The sequence below is a fragment of the Sarcophilus harrisii genome, chromosome 1, assembly GCF_902635505.1.
Source record: "Sarcophilus harrisii chromosome 1, mSarHar1.11, whole genome shotgun sequence".
In the NCBI taxonomy this organism is placed as follows: Eukaryota; Metazoa; Chordata; class Mammalia; order Dasyuromorphia; family Dasyuridae; genus Sarcophilus; species Sarcophilus harrisii.
In genome coordinates, this window is record NC_045426.1 from 577030607 (window position 1) to 577049081 (window position 18475).

General features: G+C 34.8%; 1 protein-coding gene across 1 annotated transcript in view; it reads right to left on the reverse strand.

The window, feature by feature from the left end:
• Positions 1-18475, reverse strand: part of MTERF3 (mitochondrial transcription termination factor 3) — a 53714-nt gene that overhangs the window by 29155 nt on the left and 6084 nt on the right. The window contains exon 2 of the mRNA XM_003760267.4: positions 6977-7318. Within this exon, the coding sequence (XP_003760315.1) occupies positions 6977-7298 (322 nt within the window). The 5' untranslated portion in view covers positions 7299-7318. The remainder of the gene's footprint in view (positions 1-6976; positions 7319-18475) is intronic.

Genomic DNA, 18475 nt, shown 5'->3' on the forward strand with positions numbered 1-18475 from the left:
TCTCTTGTCCTACCTCTCCGATGCTCCATATCTATTCTGAGTCTTCATTGGAACCTTCTGTTCATTATTCACTACTGCCCCAGACCATTATCTCTTTCCTGGCCTCATTTTTCTCCTTGCAGTTGATTGTAGGAACAACCACTTTAGAAATGCTGTCATCTTTGCCCTTTAATCTTCTAACATTCCTTCCCCAATATCCCTCAGCCTTAGATAATTTGTACTATTTATCTCCTCACCAACTACTCTTATGCTGTTTTATTTACATTGTTGGAGCAAATCACTACAAATCTATTCCCTCAACTACTTGAATGTGGCTTCTATAGTCAAAACAATATTTGAACTGCTCTTTCCATAAGCAGTAATCATCATCTAATTAACAAATCCAATGTGCTGTGTCCTTTTCCCTCCTCACTCTCCCCTCCTTTTGGTCATCGTAATGTTGAAAAAAGGCATGTAACATTGTGTACTGATTCCTACCTTCTGGATAGCTCTCTGGGTTTCTGTGATATAACATTCTCATGATTTCCTTCCTACTTTTAATCTTTCCTTTATTAGTCCCTCATTCCACCAGTTCTTTAAATGTGGATGTTTTCCCAAGTTTCAGTTCTTTACTTTATTCTCTCACCATATTAACTTTCCTCTGGTACTTCCTTATACTACCACTACTTCTATTGCCATCTTTAAAAAGATGATTCTTAATTCTTGTCTTCAACCCCAAATACTTCCCAGAGCACCAGCCAGTTATTTTCAAATGTTTGATTGGTCAGTTGTACTTATATGGTCTTTTGGCATCTAAAATTCAAAATGTTCTAACTTAATTGATCATCTCCACTAACTTTAATCTTTTTCTTAAAAAAAGTAATTTTTAATCAAAATTAAAGTAAATTTTAGTCAAAATTTTAACACATCAGTACGACCAATTAAATTTGCCAAACAACTACTTATATTTTAATTTACTTTCATATAAGATAAATAGGGTAGTTTAGTGAATGGAGACTTCACCTTAAAGTCAAGAAGCCTTGGATAGAGGTCCCTAGAGCCTTAGCCATGGCTATGTGATAGACAACTCTCAGAGTCTCAGGGTAGATAATGTTCTAATTTAAGTTGGTAGAGAAGTTCCTCACCTAGCTCTCACTATATTGATGAAATTACAGATTTGGTTAAAAAAAAAAAATCAATATATAAAGTAACATTCTTTCAGTCATCCCAAATGTCCTAAAAGGAATATTTTTCCTAGTTCACTTTTCTAGTTAGTGTACACTGCATTCTTTGGTTTTACATTTTAAAATTTATATTATTTTATAAAGGATTTTTCAGATTTCTTTGAAGTCCACATACTTGCTGTTCTTAATGATATCACAACATTGTTATATTAATGTATCACATTTTATTTAACCATTTCTCTATTGTGAGAGAGATTACTTCAAGTTTTTCCAATGGATATGCATTCACAGCATACTTCTATGAAAAAGCTGAAAAAATCATTTCCAATTTTTCTTGATGTCATTTTAAAAGTACATTCTCAGTGATAAAATTATTGGATCAAAATGTTACATTATTTTTGTGACTTTAAAACTTTTACTTCATAATGCCTAAATGCTTTCCAGAAAGCTTCTCTTAAGTATATTTCTCTAAGCCCTATTAGCAAAGAGTGTTGTTGCTTTTAATTCTTTTTTTTGGCAATTTGACAGTCTGTGATAATACTTCGACAGTTTTAATTTTCAAATCTTTTTTTTTTTATTTTTGAGACTGGGAAACAACATGCAAACAACTGTCTTTTCTTTCTTTCTTTTGCTTGATTGGGAGCAGCTTTACTATCTGAAACTACTTGTGACTAAGTACAATTTGATCTTATTTCAAAACAACTGCCTTTTCAAAAGACTGATAACACTTTTTGTATATTCACATCCTATAATTTACCATGGGTTTAGAGTTACATCTATGCATTTTTAACAATTTCTTTTATAATTCAGATATCAAGTTTTTAATGTGTTATATTTTTGTTTTGGTTTTTGTGTGTTTTGCAATTAGAGTTAAGTGACTTGCCCAGGTTCATACAACTAGTAATTGTGAAGTCTTTGAGGCCCTCCTGACTCTAGGGTTGCTGCTTTACCTACTGAGCTATCCAGCTACCCCAACTGTTGTATTTGCTGTACATGTTTTATTCTCATCAATTGCATTCTTTTTATTGTAATCACCCTGTTTTTAATTATACTGCATTTTTAAAGATTTCTAATTTAGTTTCTAATAATTTCATAAAAAACATTTCCTTACCACAATTTCTTTTCAGTTTATTTTTTAATGGTATCCCCATTTCCTCATAAATCCTGGATTGTGATCTTTGATTCCTTCCTCAGTTCCCACATACTTACATTTTCTGTTTCCAAAATCTATCTTATCAAGTCCTTTTTTCCCACTCCTCCAAAAACAGCTCTAACAGAAACCACATTTCTTCTTGCCTGGACTATTTTCTGACATATTCTTGTTTCAAGATTATCCCTTCGACAATTCATCCTTCATTATGCTATCCAAGTTATCCTTCCAATACATTATTATATTTGAAAGGCAAGATGGTACACTAGAAAAGCTTTAGATTTAGATTTAGAGAAAAATACTCAGGTTTAGATCCCACCTCTGTCACTTAATCATATAATCTTGGACAAGTCCCTAATCTCTCTAGGTCTCAGTTTAGTTTTCTATCTGTAAAATGAAAGGATTGGCATAAAGATAGTCTCTAAGGCTCTTTCCAGCTCTAGATCTATAAGGCTATGATAATGTCACTAGTGTATTTAAAATCTAGAATGGTTCCCCAGTGTTTAAAGAATCAAATTTAAACTCTCGATTTCAGTATTCGAGATTCTCCACAATTCAATCCCAATTGATCTGTGCAGCCATCTCTTGCTGCTCCTCTTCAGGTATTCTATATTATAGCCAAATTAGTCTATTCTCTATGTCCTGTTTTATCTAGCCCTCTCTCATATGAATCTTTGGTCCCTGTCCAGCAGGCTTGGTCCACTCTTACCCCCACCCCACCCCACCCCCCACCCCCTTCACCTCCCTTCAACTGTTTCCAAAGTTCTTTCCTTTCTCCACAGTGCAACTCCGGGCAGCCAGTTGTGTTGAAGTCTTTAACTCCCTCATGGAAAGAGTGATCTTTCCCACTGCTTGCAACTTTACACAACTACCATCACTCTTACTAAAAAAGACAAGAAGAGCCCTGAACAAGGTTTTGTGAAGTCAGAAATCAGGAAGAGGAAATGGCAAAAGCTAGCAACCTTGCTGAGAGAAGGTCTCTAATCTGTAATGCACAAGCCAAGAGCTAAAATGCAGAAATGTGGCTGCTGCCAAATGGGAAAATTCTGGAGGCCCTGTCCTCAATAGCAGCAAAGGCTTCAGGGATATACTTGGCTATACCTACTAGGAATAAAGTGGCTCTGCAGAAGAAGCTGACAAGAATTTCTAGGAGACACCATCAGGGAGAGTAATGTCTGCTGTCACCTAATGTAAATTAGTTCCTCTTACCAGTAAGAGTAGGTCTGGCAATAGGAATGGAAAAAAGCAGGAAGAAATCTGCCTTAGTGACTAATAAAGGAAAGAAGAAACAACTTTAAACTTAGAAGAACAATAACCACAAGAACAACAGAGAATTAAGGACTAGTTCCTGTTCCCAACAATTACAAAGACCAAAAAATTCTTTGCAGTAACCTGCATCTAGCATATGATGTTTGTCCTTCTGCCACGGATGGATAACTACAATACACACCCAAAGTAAAGGGCGGTATACTTCCCTAAAAAGGAGGAAAATAGGCTTTAAGAATGGTTCTTCATCCTTCAAGTTATCAGAAGAGATGTTATTTGAAAGAACAATTATGACTTTATTATTAAAAGAAGAAAAAAAGATCTGATGGGGCAAAAGACTTTTGTGAGGAGGTTAGTGGGTAGAAGCTTGGGACAAAAAGAAGGCAAAGAAGAACTACTCAACACTTGGGATTAAAGATTATGAGGCTCTTCTCATAGAAGAGAGAACTGGACCCCTTTGAGGAAAAGACAGCTTGCCCCCCAAAGAACAGTGACTTGGAACTACCTATGGAAGTACTATCAAGTGAGAGATCATAAAGTAAAATGGGAGGAAGAAGAGACATTCAGTCCAATTTAAACTTGCACAAGAAATCCCTCAGCAAGAGACTCAAATAGCCTTTGATCAAATACCTCCAGTTGAAGGAAACTCATTACCCCTCAAACCCTTCTCTCACTTGATATTCTATCTTAATTAAGTATGATTATTCCTCTTTACAGCTTCTACTAGTGCCCTTTAGTCTGTCTCCTGCATAATACAATTATAATTATAATTCATCTTCCTCATGCTAACCCTTAAATTTTTCCTTCTAGATTCTGTGAGATGAGAATTGGTGGATAGTGACTTTCTGCTGAGGCTTACTAACGCAGCACTTAGTCAACATAACATTAATAAAGAAGGGAGATGTATTCTCAGGGCATACATCTAGATTATGAAAGACAATCTCAGAAGATTTGTGAAACCTGATGAACACTACTCATTACAAGTAATAAAGGTACAGATAAATATGGGTTTGTTTGTTTTTTTATGTCCTCTGCTATCAGCTGCTGGTACTGCCTCCCCCCAAAATATGAGGTATATTAATTATGATATATTGTTTCCCTCAATGGAATGCAAGCTCCCCAGAGTGAAGGATTGTTTTATTTTTACATATATTTATCCCCAAGCCTTAACAAATACTTATTAATTAATACTCCTTCTGAACCTCCCTATTACTGTCAAGGGTATCACCTTCCATCCAGTCAATTGGGTTCACAAACTCCATATCATCTTCAATTGCTCATTTTCACTCACCCCATGTAGCCAATCAGATGGCAAATCTTATTGTTTCTACTGCTCCATCTGTGCCTTTCTTTCCATTTAATCAATAAACATTTATTAAGTGCCTACTCTATCCTTACTATATATTAAGTACCTATCATAGCACTGTCTTCAAGAATACAAAGAAGGGAAAAATACAATGACAGTTCTTGCTCTTGAAAAGCTCACAGTCTAATGAGAGAAATTATTTTCATACAACTATAAACAAACAAGTTACACACAGTAAAGAGGAAATAACAGGGAGAAGGCACTAGAACAAACGGATTTCCTGTAGAAAATGGAATTTTATCTGGGATTTGAAGAAAGTCAAGAAAGAAAAAACAAAAAGGAAGAGAAGCTGGGAGAGCAATCCAGTCTGAATCAGGTCCTTTTGTCTGGACAGCAATCCATTTTCCATTCAACTGCCAAATGACTTTCCTAAGCCACATGTCTCAGCATAGCCCTCGCTTGTACCCACATTCAATAAAGACTGAGGACTCTCAAGCATTTTCAGGGTCAAATATAAATTTCTTTCTTAGTATTTAGAACCTTTCCTCTTTTCAGTTCTCTTACACACTACTCCTCTCCATTAACTCTTGGTCCAGCTACATCAGTCTACTTGATGCTCCTTAATTCTGCACTCCATCTCCTCTCTCTATGTCTGTAAAATGTTCAAAACACTCTTCCCTCCTTACCTCTGCCTTGCAGAATTCCTTACTTCCTTCCAGAGTCAGCTTCAGTTCCACTTTTACAGGAAGCTTTTCCCATTTTGTCACCCTTTCGGACCTTCTACCACCTGATAGAATCCTCCTCTTACTTTCCATTTATTCTTTATCTTCTATAAACTCCTTTATATTGGTACATGTTGGCTTCTGCACTGAGGACAGGAACTGTTCTTTGTATGTCCAATACTTAGCTTAGGGTTTAGCACATAGGATGCCCTTAATACTTATTGAATGACTAATTATTCAACAAGATTTTAAGTTTAGTATCATAGCATAAAGTAATGATATGTTCGATCTCAGGATGAAATATACTTAACAAAAGCTGGTAAATATATATTTGCCAAGAGCTTTATAAATCTACACAGGATGGAGATTGGGAGAGGTGTCATATCACTAGGTAAGGGCAAATGCCTTAATTTTCTAAATTAAAAAAAAAATCTATAAATTTTAGGTCATGAACTTGACTTAGTCTAGAGTCAAGTATTATAAAGATAGATTATGAATCCATAAAAAAAGTGATAGTTAAGAACTACTATGGCTTCATTAAAAACAATCTATGCTATATTACTTTTCTTTTGTGAAATGTTTTTTAGATTAATAGATCAGGAAAATGCCATAGCTACAGATTATAGTTACTTAGGTTTCAGCAAAGTATTTGATGTTTTTAATGCTATCCAGGGGGACAAGACATAGAACTGGAAGCTAAATAACACAGTAAAGATGATTTAGAACTAGTTAAACTACTAGATACAAAGGAAGACCATGAATGGGTTGGTGCCAATTTGGGAGGAATAAGATTTTAGTAAGTAGCTCATACATTGTCTTCTCATGCATGGATATAGATATAAAAAAGATCTTAGAGCTCACTCTAATTCAAATCCTACATATTATAGATGAAGAAATTGCAGCCCAAAGAGGAAAGTGAGTTTTTCAAAAATATACATCTAGCAAATAGAAACAGTATTAAAAATCAGCCTTTACTCTTTCCACTATATCATGCATGAACAACATGAAACACAGAATAGATCCAAAATTCATACAATTTTAAGAAATGAAGACAAATAACAAATTACGAGGATTGCAATTTGTCTTTCACAAGCCTCCCCAAACTCAAAGTTTGATTATATGAATCTAAAAGTAGTCTTATAAATAAATAAAAAATTTACCAGCAGATTAAAAAAAAAAAAAACCATTCCATAATGGTATAGTTATTTAAAAGTTATGTTTAGTAACCGCATTATAATTGTATATTACTTTCTACTAGTATATATAAATAGAGCAATAGTCTAGGCTAGTATCTAACAGACTAGGTAGTTTTCTACCCCCACCCTAAATGAATTCAGAAACAGAAGCTTGCCTCAACTTTCAAAATTACCTTCTAGTGATATCTCTGAATCAAAGTTGGTGACTTCAGTCTTGAGTTGTAGTCCCTTAAGGGAAGGAGGGTGACTGTCTTGTGCATCAATATTTTCTTGTCTAGTTGAGCTGGGAGCCTGAGAACTATTCCATAAGGAAAAAGTCCTGTAATTCTTGAATCCCCAATGGAAAAAATTGCCAGAAGATTGCTGAGGTGCCAAGAGTCCATGTAGAATTGTTTTTCTTGGCCTCATGAACTGACTTCTAATTTGTGTGATGTTGATGAAATTTATTTTCATTGAGTAGAACCATTTGGGTATCTGCTGAACTGGTAGAGCCATCTTTCATATAATGTTCACATCTATAACAGAAACATACAATAAACAGAAGTTTTAAAAAAAAACTAAAGAAATAAACAAATAAAACATATTGAAGGTAAAAAAAAATCCTTTTTAAAAATGAGCACTTCAGTAAGTATAAAAAATGGATCAGAGGCAGATTTGAACTGAGATCTTTTGATTCCAAACTCTTTCCCACCAAACTGGTCTATAGTTTTTCTTGGCCAAGAAGGAGAAAGTTAAGAACCAGGAGCTTCAAGAGAAAGACAGGAAGGAATCTGCATGAGGCAGATGTGCAGATGGATGAAGAACCTAAGATTTACAAACATATAATAAACAAATTAAAAATACTTGGCAAAAAATTGAGTGAAAGAGAAAAATATTTAAGATAAATAGATAGAAAGGAGTTAAATATATCTATCAACTTGAGACTTTGTATTAATCACATTTCAGGAAAACAAAAACATGTGAACAATTTAGTGCCCTAAAATTCAATCTTCAAAATAGCAGACTGTCAGGTTAATATCACTATATTACTGAAAAGTGTTTTATGGACTATATAAACATAAAAAAACACACCTGTCTTATATGAACTATCAAACATTTATTATACCACATGTAGAACAGTGAATGCTATTTCTTTTGCTTTATCCAGAGCTGAGATGACATGATTATTTCAAGGATAAAACTGTTTTCTAAAACAGGAACTGATCACAACAAAAGCAGTTCTGTTAAATTCTGTTACACTGGTGGGGGGAGAGGGAGATTGCAGAAAAATATATAGATTTTAATAAAAAAGGTCATAAGGGGCAAGGAAAATGAAATGACAATAAGAAGCAAGAATCTGACAGCAAACAAATATAAATTTCTCTCCAAATTTAAAAAAAAAAAATTAAGAAAGAATCCCATTGGGAAATGATGTTATTCAGCCTTCCAAATCTTCCCTTTGCTTTTCTTTCTTTATTTTTTTGCTGAGGCAATTGGGGTTAAGTGTGCCCAGAGTCACATACAGCTAGCTAGGAAGTATTAAGTGTCTGAGATCAGATTTGAACTCAGATCCTCCTGACTTCAGGGCTGGTACTTCTATCCACTGTGCCACCTACCTGCCCCAAATCTTCCCTTTTCTAGTCTACTGGGTTTGTAGTATAGGGAATAGAGTATTCTGCTTGTGTTCAAATTCCTCCTCTAACACATTCTATCTTTGTGATCTTGATCAAGTCGTTTAATCCTTATGTGACTCAACCTGGCTAGGATTCATCTATTAAGCCATGGATGTAAATTCTCCACACTGAGTAAGACACACTCTTTCTATGATCTCTTCAATTCCATATTTGATTTTCCCCTACCCATATATAACTGTGAATTATGAATGAATCACTATACTCCAAAGATTTAATAATTCACTGTTCAGGGTCATATAGTTTTCTGAACAGAAGCAGAAAATATACAAAACAAAAAAAAGCATTACAAGGAACAATACTTCTAGGTGCAGGTAGTGTTATAGTTAGGGTTGAATTTTTCTCTTTCCTCCCCATAAGTTCCTCACACAGTTTGAGAAATAACAGGAGAAAAAAGTTCAAATCCAGCTTTGAACACATAATAGCTATATGACCTTGAGTAAGTCATTTAACCCTATTTGCCTCAGTTCCATCATTTGTAAAATAAGCTGGAGAGTGAAACAGCAAAACTAATTCATTATCTTTGTCAAGAAAACTAAAACGACACAACAAAGCTGGGGCCAAAATAGACCTCACCCCTTAATCTTTTGTTTCCCAATGCTTGTTCTGAAAGCATCACCTTTCACCAAGTCATCATTCTCTTCTTGGGGGAGGAGGGAAAGGTATGGCCATAGAGTCCATAATTTGTTAACACTTCAGCCATTCTAATTGTATTTTTTTTTCATTATTTTTTATTTACTTTTTTTTTATTTTGAAAAAAAATTCTTTACAACATTATCCCTTGCATTCACTTCTGTTCCAAGTTTTTATCTACCTCCCTCCACCCCCTCCCCCAGATGGCAAGCAGTCCTATACATGTTAAATATGGCATAGTATATCCTAGATACAATATATGTGTTCAGAACTGAACAGTTCTCTTGTTGCACAGGAAAAATTGGATTCAGAAGGTAAAAATTACTCAGGAAGAAAAACAAAAATGCAGTTTACATTCATTTCCCAGTGTTCTTTCTTTGGGTGTACCTGCTTCTGTCCATCATTGATCAATTGAAACTGAGTTAGATCTTCTCTTTGTCAAAGAAATCCATTTCTGTCAGAATACATCCTTATACAGCATCGTTGTTGAAGTATATAATGATCTCCTGGTTCTGCTCATTTCACTTAGCATCAGTTCATGTAAGTCTCTCCAAGCCTCTCTGTATTCATCCTGCTGGTCATTTCTTACAGAACAATAATATTCCATAACATTCATATACCACAATTTACCCAACCATTCTCCAATTGATGGGCATCCATTCATTTTCCAGTTTCTAGCCACTACAAACAGGGCTGTCACAAACATTTTGGCACATACAGGTCCCTTTCCCATAGCAGCACTGCAGGATCAAAGGGTATGCACAGTTTGATAACTTTTTGGGCATAATTCCAGATTGCTTGGATTCATTCTAGTTGTGTTTTTCTGATGGTGTTCTTGTATCAGACTATCATGTGTTCTGTTCCCTAGGTCCTTTTTTTTTCCCCTTTTTAAAAAATTTTGAATTATTTGACATTATTTCCTCAAATTACATGTAAAAACTCCTTAACATTCATTTTTTAAAGTTCAGCCTTCCAAATTTTCTTTGTTTCTCTCCTCACATCTCTCCTCATCGAGAAGGCAAGTAATTTGACATAGGTTATACATGTGCAGCCATGCAAAACAATTAAGTTATCAGTCATGTTGAAAAAGAAAACACATATCAAAAAGAAAAAAATAAAAAATAAAAAATCATTAAAGAAAAGTATGCTTAAATCTGCTCTCAGACTCCATCAGTTCTTATTCTAGAGATGGATAGAATTTTTCTTCCTAAATACTTCAGAACTGCCTTGAATCATTGTATTTCTGAGAAAAGCTAAATCATTCGCCGCTTACTTTATTATCTTACAATAATGCTGCTACTATGTACAATGTTCTCCTGGTTCTACTTATTTTACTTTCTATCATTTATATGTGTCTTTCCAGGTTTTTCTCTTTTGCTCATAATTTCTTGTAGCAAAATATTACATCAAAATCATATACCACAACTTGTTCAGCCATTCCCCAATTGATGTACATCCCCTTAATTTCCAATTTTTTGCCACCAGAAAGAATTGCTATAAACATTTTTGTACATATAGATCCCTTAAAAAAAAATCCCTTCAGGATACAAACTTATTAGTGGTATTGCTGGGTCAAAGGATATGAACAGTATTTTTTAGTCCTTTGAGCATAGTCTCAAACTCTTCTCCAGAATGGCTGGATTAGTTCACACTCCATAAATGCATTGTGTCTTAGTTTTCCCACATTCCTTCTAATAGATGTCATTTTCCTTTTCTGTCATATTAACCAATCTGATAGTTGAGATATCTCAGGGTTGTTTTAATTTGCATTTTTCTAATCAACAGTGACTTAAAAGCATTTTTTCATATGAATATAGATAGATAGATAGTTTAATTACTTTGTTTGAGAACTGTCTGCTCATATCCTTTGACCATTTATCAATTGGGGAATAGCTCTTATAAATTTGAATCACTTCTTTAATTTTTTTCAGAGATACTTGAGATAATTCTTTTGGGGGGGGAGGTGGTTAGGTTTTAGTTACTAATTGTATTTCCTTCTATCCTATTTTCTCCCACATCCTACTCTTTCTCTCTCTCTCTCTCTCTTTTTATCTTGCCCATCATCAAGTGTTTTGCTTCTAACTACCACCTCCTTCAAAATGCCTTTCCTTCTATCAGTGACCCAACCTTCCCAACCGTCTTTTTCTCTTTCCTGCCTACTTTACCTAGGGTAAGAATAGATTTTTATGTTATTCCCTCTTGGAATCAACTGTGGAACCACCTACCTCCCCCACCTGTATTTGCCTTCATTATAAAAGCTCTTTTGGTCTCTTTTATGTAAGATGATTTACTCTATTTCACTTCACTCTTTTTTCTTACATACTCCTTTTTAAAAAAGATATCCCATTATAGTAAACTCCCATTAGTTCAGCCTAACAGTATGGATGCAGTCTCTCATTTCTGGTGGCCATATGACTCTAGTGATATCTAAAATAAAAGCTGTCTATGATCTTCAGAGTAATAGACTGAAGGAATATTTTAGTAGTCTGAATGCCCCGTTTATGTAGACTCCTTCTAATAGCCTGGTTCTCAAGAGCTACAAGTATCACCTTCCCATGGAGTAATCGTTTACTATTCCTCATGATTTCTCTTTCCTGGGTACCTTTTTTTTATTTCTCTTGAATCTTGTATTTGAAGATCAAATTTTTTGTTCAGCTTTGCTCTTTTCATCAGGAATGCTTGTAATCCTTTATTTTCCTGAACAACCATTTTTCTTCTGAAGGAGTATATTGAGTTTTGTTGGTAGGTGATTCTTGATTGTAATCCCAGCTTTTTTGCTTTCCACATCACATACCAGGTCCACTCTTCCTTTTAAGGTAGAACCTGCTAAATCTCATGTTATTCTAACTAGACCCATAGTATTTGAATTGTTTCTTCTTGCAATATTTTTTCCTTGAGATGGAAGTTCTAGATTTTCACTATAACATTTCTAGTTTTCATTTGGGGATTTCTTTCAGGAGGTGATCAGTAGGTTTTTTTTTAATTTCTATTTTATTTTCTGGTTATAGAATATCAGGGCAGTTTTCCTTGACAATTCCTTAAAAAATGATGCCTAGGTTCTTTATTATAATAATTATTTTAATCATGGCTTTCAAGTAGTCCAATAATTCTCAAATGATTTCTTGATTTATTTTCCAGGTCAGCAGTACATTAACTTCTACTTGTCCAATTTTAATTTTTTTTAATTGAAGCTTTTTATTTTCAAAATATATACAAGGATAATTTTTCAACATTGACTCTTGCAAAATCTTGTGTTCCAATTTTTCCCCCTTTTCCCCCAATCCTCATCCTTAGATGGCAATCATCTCATTGTTGGAAAGAGTCACATTCCTCAGAAGTGATTGCTATGTACAATGATCTCCTGGTTCTGCTCATTTCATTTAGCATCAGTTCATGTAAGTCTCTCCAGGCCCCTCTGAAATCATCCTGTTGGGCATTTCTTACAGAACAATAATATTCCATAACATTCATATATCATAACTTATTCAGCCATTCTCCAACTGATGAACATCCATTCAGTTTCCAGTTTCTTGCCACTACAAAAAGGGCAGTCACAAATATTTTTGCACATGTGGATCCTTTTTCTCTAATTTTAATTTTTGAAGAATTATTTTCTTTTTTACTTTTTAAGTTATTATTTTCTTCAATATTTTTTTGCGTCTCCTTTATCAATCTGTGGATTCTTTTTTCATGATTTCTTACATCATTGTAACTACTTCTCCCAGTTTTTCTTTTACATCACTTTTTTGAGTTTTAAAATCCTTTCAGAGGTCTTCTAGGATAAATTTACATTTTTTTTTCAGTCTATGGATGTAGCAGTTTGAGTTTTGTGTTCCCTATCACCATAATGACTTTCTATGCTCAGGATTTTTTTTTTTTTTGTTTGCTCATTTTTCTTGCCTTTTTTTTTTCTTTTTAGCTTTTAGATTTATATTAAAGTTGGGCTTTGCTTCCAGGGTAGAGGGAGCATTGTCCCAAACTTCAGGTTTTCAGTGCAGCTGTTTTCAGAGCACTGTTTTGGAAGACGCTTGGCAAGAGAAGTTCTAAGTTTTCTGTTTTTCCAAAGTCGCGTGATCTGAGGAAAGGTATATTTACCATTCTCCCAGCTTGTCTATAAGCAACCACAAGCAACTTTTTCTACACTGGAACTATAACCAGGGTTCTTCTTTCCCTTCGGCCACAACTTTTGGTGTGCTAGTACATCTCTTTGCCTTAGAACTATGATCCAGATTTTGATGCAATAGAGTCCTTCACCTAGAGCTAGTAAAGGGATCCCTGTAATCTTCTAACCAGTTGTCTGACCCCCTTATTGTCTATGAATTTATAGCTCTATAAGTAGCTTCTTTCCACTGCAGATTCAGTCAGCCCCCAAAGGCCTATTACTACTTTCCTATAACATGACAAGTACTGCAACAGCTTGTGCAGGAGCTCACTTTGCTGTAACAAACATTTCCTATCAACCTCCTAATGTGTTGGGAGGAAAATGGTTTCATCCCCCTCCTTTTGTGTGTTCTGTCACTTCAGAATTTGTTTTCAGGAGTTATTTAAAACTGTTTGAAAGGGAATTTGGGAAACCTCAAGTGAGTCCTTGTCTTTTTTTTTTTTTTCCATCTTGATCCCTTTGTCTTTTCAAGTAGAACAGCTTTTTAAAAAATATAGTATTGATTTCCTTTTTTGTCATATTAGCCAATCTGATAGGTGTATAAGTTGGTACTATAGAATTGTTTTAATTTTCATTTCTCTAGTCAATAGTGACTGAGCATTTTCCCATGTGACTATAGAAAACTTTGACTTCATCTGAAAACTTAATGTTCATATCCTTTGATCATTTATCAACTGGGAAATAACTTGTATTCTTTAAATTTGACTCAGTTCTCTATATATTTTGGAGGTGAGGGCTTTATCAGAAACACTGGAAGTAAAATAGTTTCCTATTTTTCTGCTTTCTTTCTAATGATTATATCTAATCATTTTTTTTAATGTAATCAAAGTCATCCATTTTGCTTTTCATAAGGTTCTCTCTTTGCTCATAAATCTAGAATGGGATTTCTTTCTATTATGTGCTGGATAAAGCACCAGCCCTGGAGTCAGAAGGACTTGAGTTTGAATTCAGTCTTAAACATCTCACTAGCTGTGTGATCCTAAGGCACAACCCCAACTGCCTTGCCCCTTCCCCCAAAAATTACTATGCATATTTTTTGTAGTGTTCGAAAGAACTCAGAGACCCTATTCTTAAAAAATTCTCACTTAATCTAACCATCACCTCTAGTTATCATTCTGTGACTATTCTACCCATTCTTTGACAAACTCCCAGAGAAAACCATCTCCATTTAGTAACTCTCCTTTTGCTCCTCTCATTGTCTTCTAACCTCATCATTCAACTGAAACTCATTTCTCAAAAGTTACCAATGATCTTTTAATTGCCAAATCTAACAGCCTTTTCTCAGTTCTCATCCATCCTGACTTCTCTGAAGCAAGTGACACTGTCAATCACCCTCTTTCCTGAACATGTTCTCATTTCCACATTTTTAGGACACTGCACTCAAGGTCCTCTTGCCATCCTGATTGTATCTTCTCACATTCTTTTGTTGGTTCTTCATCTACAAAGCACAAATTTCCTTAAAGCTCTGACTTGAGCCCATTTTGCTTTCCTTGTAGGCTATTTCACTCAATGATCTCATCAATTTCCACAATTTTAATCATCATGTCTATAAAGAAGATTCCAGATCTATATATATCCAGGGAATAAATTAGGTGACTATATATCCATCAATGTCCTGAATTCTAGTCATTTATCTCCAACTCTCTTTTGGATATCTCAAACTAGATGTCCACAGACACCTCAAAGCTAACATGTTCAAAAGAGAACTCATTATTTGTCCCCCCCAACACACAGCCCAACTTCCTGGCTACTGTCTTAAGGAAAACTATCATTCAATCACCCATGCTCAAAATCTCACGGTTGTCCTTACCATATCAAATCACATATCCAATGTACTATCAGATCCTATCAGTTGTACTTTCACAATATTTCTTTTACATCTTAATCTCTAGATTCAGACTCATGTACTCATGTCATCATCTCTCCCATGTATTTTTGCAATGGCCTTCTAGCTGTGTTCTCTGACCTGAATTTCTCTCCCACTCTAATCTATTCTCAATCCAGTTGCCAAAGTGATTTTCCTAAAGCGTAGGTCAAATATGTCACTCTATCCCCATCACAATAAACTCCTCTAGAATTAAATCTGAAACATTTAAATGACAAATGTCCTCTCAGGTAATAAATAATAGAAAGGGAAATCCTAATCCAAATAACTATAAAATAAATGAAGTACCTGGACATCAATCTACTAAAGCACATGAAAGATTTGCAACAATTCAATTATGAAATTCTCTGTAAAGAAATTTTAAAAACACAAAAAAATAGCTGGAGGAATATTTAGTGTTCATGGCAGGGCCTTGCCAATATAACAAAATGACAATACTACTAAAGTTAATTTATACTTTTAATGCAATAAAAATTATCAAAGGGATAATTTACCAAATTGATAAAAACAAAATTAATTTGGAAGGACAAAATATCTGAACTATTAAGGGATATGACAAAAGGAAAAAGAGACATGGTGCTTTTAGACTCTAACTATATTATAAAGCAGCAGTTTTCAAAACTATCTGGTATAGGTTAAAGAATAGATTAGATCAATGGAACAGATTAAACAAGGAAGAATCAAAAATAATAGAATTAAAAAACCCAGTATTTGATAAACTGGAAAATGCATGTAATAGAAAAGAACTTCCTAAATGATTTAAAAAATATTATTTCCACATTTATTCCTTTGCATATATTTCATGATTCAGTTATACTGACCTACTTGCAGCCCCTCACATATAATTCAGTCTCAAGCCTTGGCAATGATACTCCCAGCTCACTTCTTCCTCTTTTCCAGCCTTCTTTCAAAACTCCTCTCAAATCCCACTTTATGCAGGAGCTTTTTTTAGTCTTGATCATAACTCTTCTATCTGAGATTACCTACTTGTTCATATGCTAATTTTTAGCATGATGTTTTCAGCCATGTTGTCAAATGCCTTCAATGAGGACAAACATGGAATCAGTCAGCTACAGCTCTAATGGTAAATTCTTCAAATTGAAAAGGCTACAAGCCAAAACTAAAGTGGAAAGAGTATTGATGCATAATTTTTTGTTTGTAGATTTGATTGTGCAATCAGTGAAGCCTTCAAAGCTGAGATGTATGGATCAATTCTCTGTGCTTGTGCTAATTTTACCTAACAATTAACACTAACAAAATACAGGTCCTCCATCAGCCAGTACCATACCATATAACTGTGGAATCATCAGTTACCATAAATGGTGGTTTTGAATATTGTGGGTAAGCTCATTTACCTTGGCTATATGCTTTTCAGAGATGTCCATATTGATAATGAGATTGAGCCAGAGTTATTTCAGTATTTGGCATGCTCCAAAGTATGGGAGAGAGACTACCAAACTGAAGGTCTACAGAGCCCTTATGTTGACCTCACTGTTGTATGCATGTGAAACCTGAACAGAGTTCAGGCCAAGAAACTGAATTGCTTTATAAAAAAAAATAAAATATTTTACCAAGAACTTCACTGACTCATTGATGAATTCTGGAAGATTTTATTTCCTTTCCTGAATTACAAGTCCCTCCCCAGATTCCCTAATAATCAAGTGTTTCAAAAGAGTAAATCTTCACCTCTCATTACATCTCACAAGTTTCTCCTATTCTAATTCTTCACCACTGATAACATAAACCAGTCTCTGCCTTCAAGGAACTTACATTCTCATAGGGGAAGATAACACAGGAACTAGAGAAGGGAAAGAGGACAAAGTATGGAGGGTTCCTTTTCAAATCTAAAAACCCTAACACTGATTACATTCTTTATTCTAGGTCCCAACCTCCCATTTCTTTGGTTTCATTTTCTATTTTAAGTTTCATTTCTCTGTATTAATTCAATTTTCATAACCTTATGGAAATTAAATCCCAATCCAGTTCTCACAGCAACTATTTGAATTGTCTTAGGAAGATTACCAACTGGCAGGATAAGATATTAGACACTGAGGTCCTTTCTAATCATAAGCTAAGCATTCCCATTTTACTATAGAGAGTGCAACTCTGTTGGGCTGGCCACAATGTTCAAATATAAAATGTTTGCTTAATAAAAAGATTATTTTGGTAGTGCAGTGGATAGAGCACCAACCCTGAAGTCAGGAAGACCTGAGTTCAAATCTGGCCTCAGACACTTAATACTTCCTTGCTGTGTGACCCTGGGCAAGTCACTTGACCCCAATTGTCTCAGAAAAAAAAAAGATTATTTTATGGCAAGCACTCACAATATGGTCAGAAAAAGTGATACAAGGACACTTTCAAGGTCTCTCTTAAGAAGTTTAGAATTGATTATCTGACATGGGAGACACTGGCACAGGACCTCCCAGCATGGCGTGCCCTTATCAGAGAAGGTGTTGTGCTCTATGAGCAAAGCAGAATTGAATTAGCTCAGAAAAAACTCAATATGAGCAAAGTTAGAGAAACCACCCCAAACATTCATAGGGATTGCTTATTTCAAACCTGTGGTAGTGCATTCTGAGCTCCTATTATTCTGATCAGCTAGAGTCAGACAAACTGTTACTCGACTCTAACATGGTGATGTCATTTTGGTCCTCTTCAAGAACGAAGGAGAACCAACCATACAAATTTCTTTTATACACACACGCGCACACACACATAAACAATTTTCATACAGTCTCCTCTGCTACAATGTAACTTTCTTGTGAATAGTGACCATATTTTGCTTAACTTACCAGCACATTAAGTAAGGTCATAATAATCACTTGCTGACTGACATTATCAAAGAAATATATGACTGAAAAAGAAAGTGGACTGCTCACATGGCAAGTAAGAGAGAGAATCCATTAATATTGTGTTCCACTGCTATTTTCATATCTGGAGAAAGTAAAGGAAAGCCACCACTCCAGTAATGGATTTATGGGAAATTGTAGATAATAACAATTATGATAAACTATTATTAATATAGTGCTTTAAGGTTTGTAAGGTGCTTTAAAAATACTCAACTTATTTTATCCTCACAAACCCCTAGGAGATAGGTGTTACTACTATTCCCATTTTACAGATAAGGAAAGTGAAGCAAATAGAATCTTAAATCTGGCCCACAATCACACAGCTAGTAAATATCTGAGACAGGATTCAAACTTCCCCACTCCAAGACCAGTTGTCTATCCACTGTATCACTTAGCATTGTAACAATATAACAAGATTAAAAAGATAGAAAGGCAAGGACTGGTTTACAACCTTCACCAGGAGTTAGCCTATT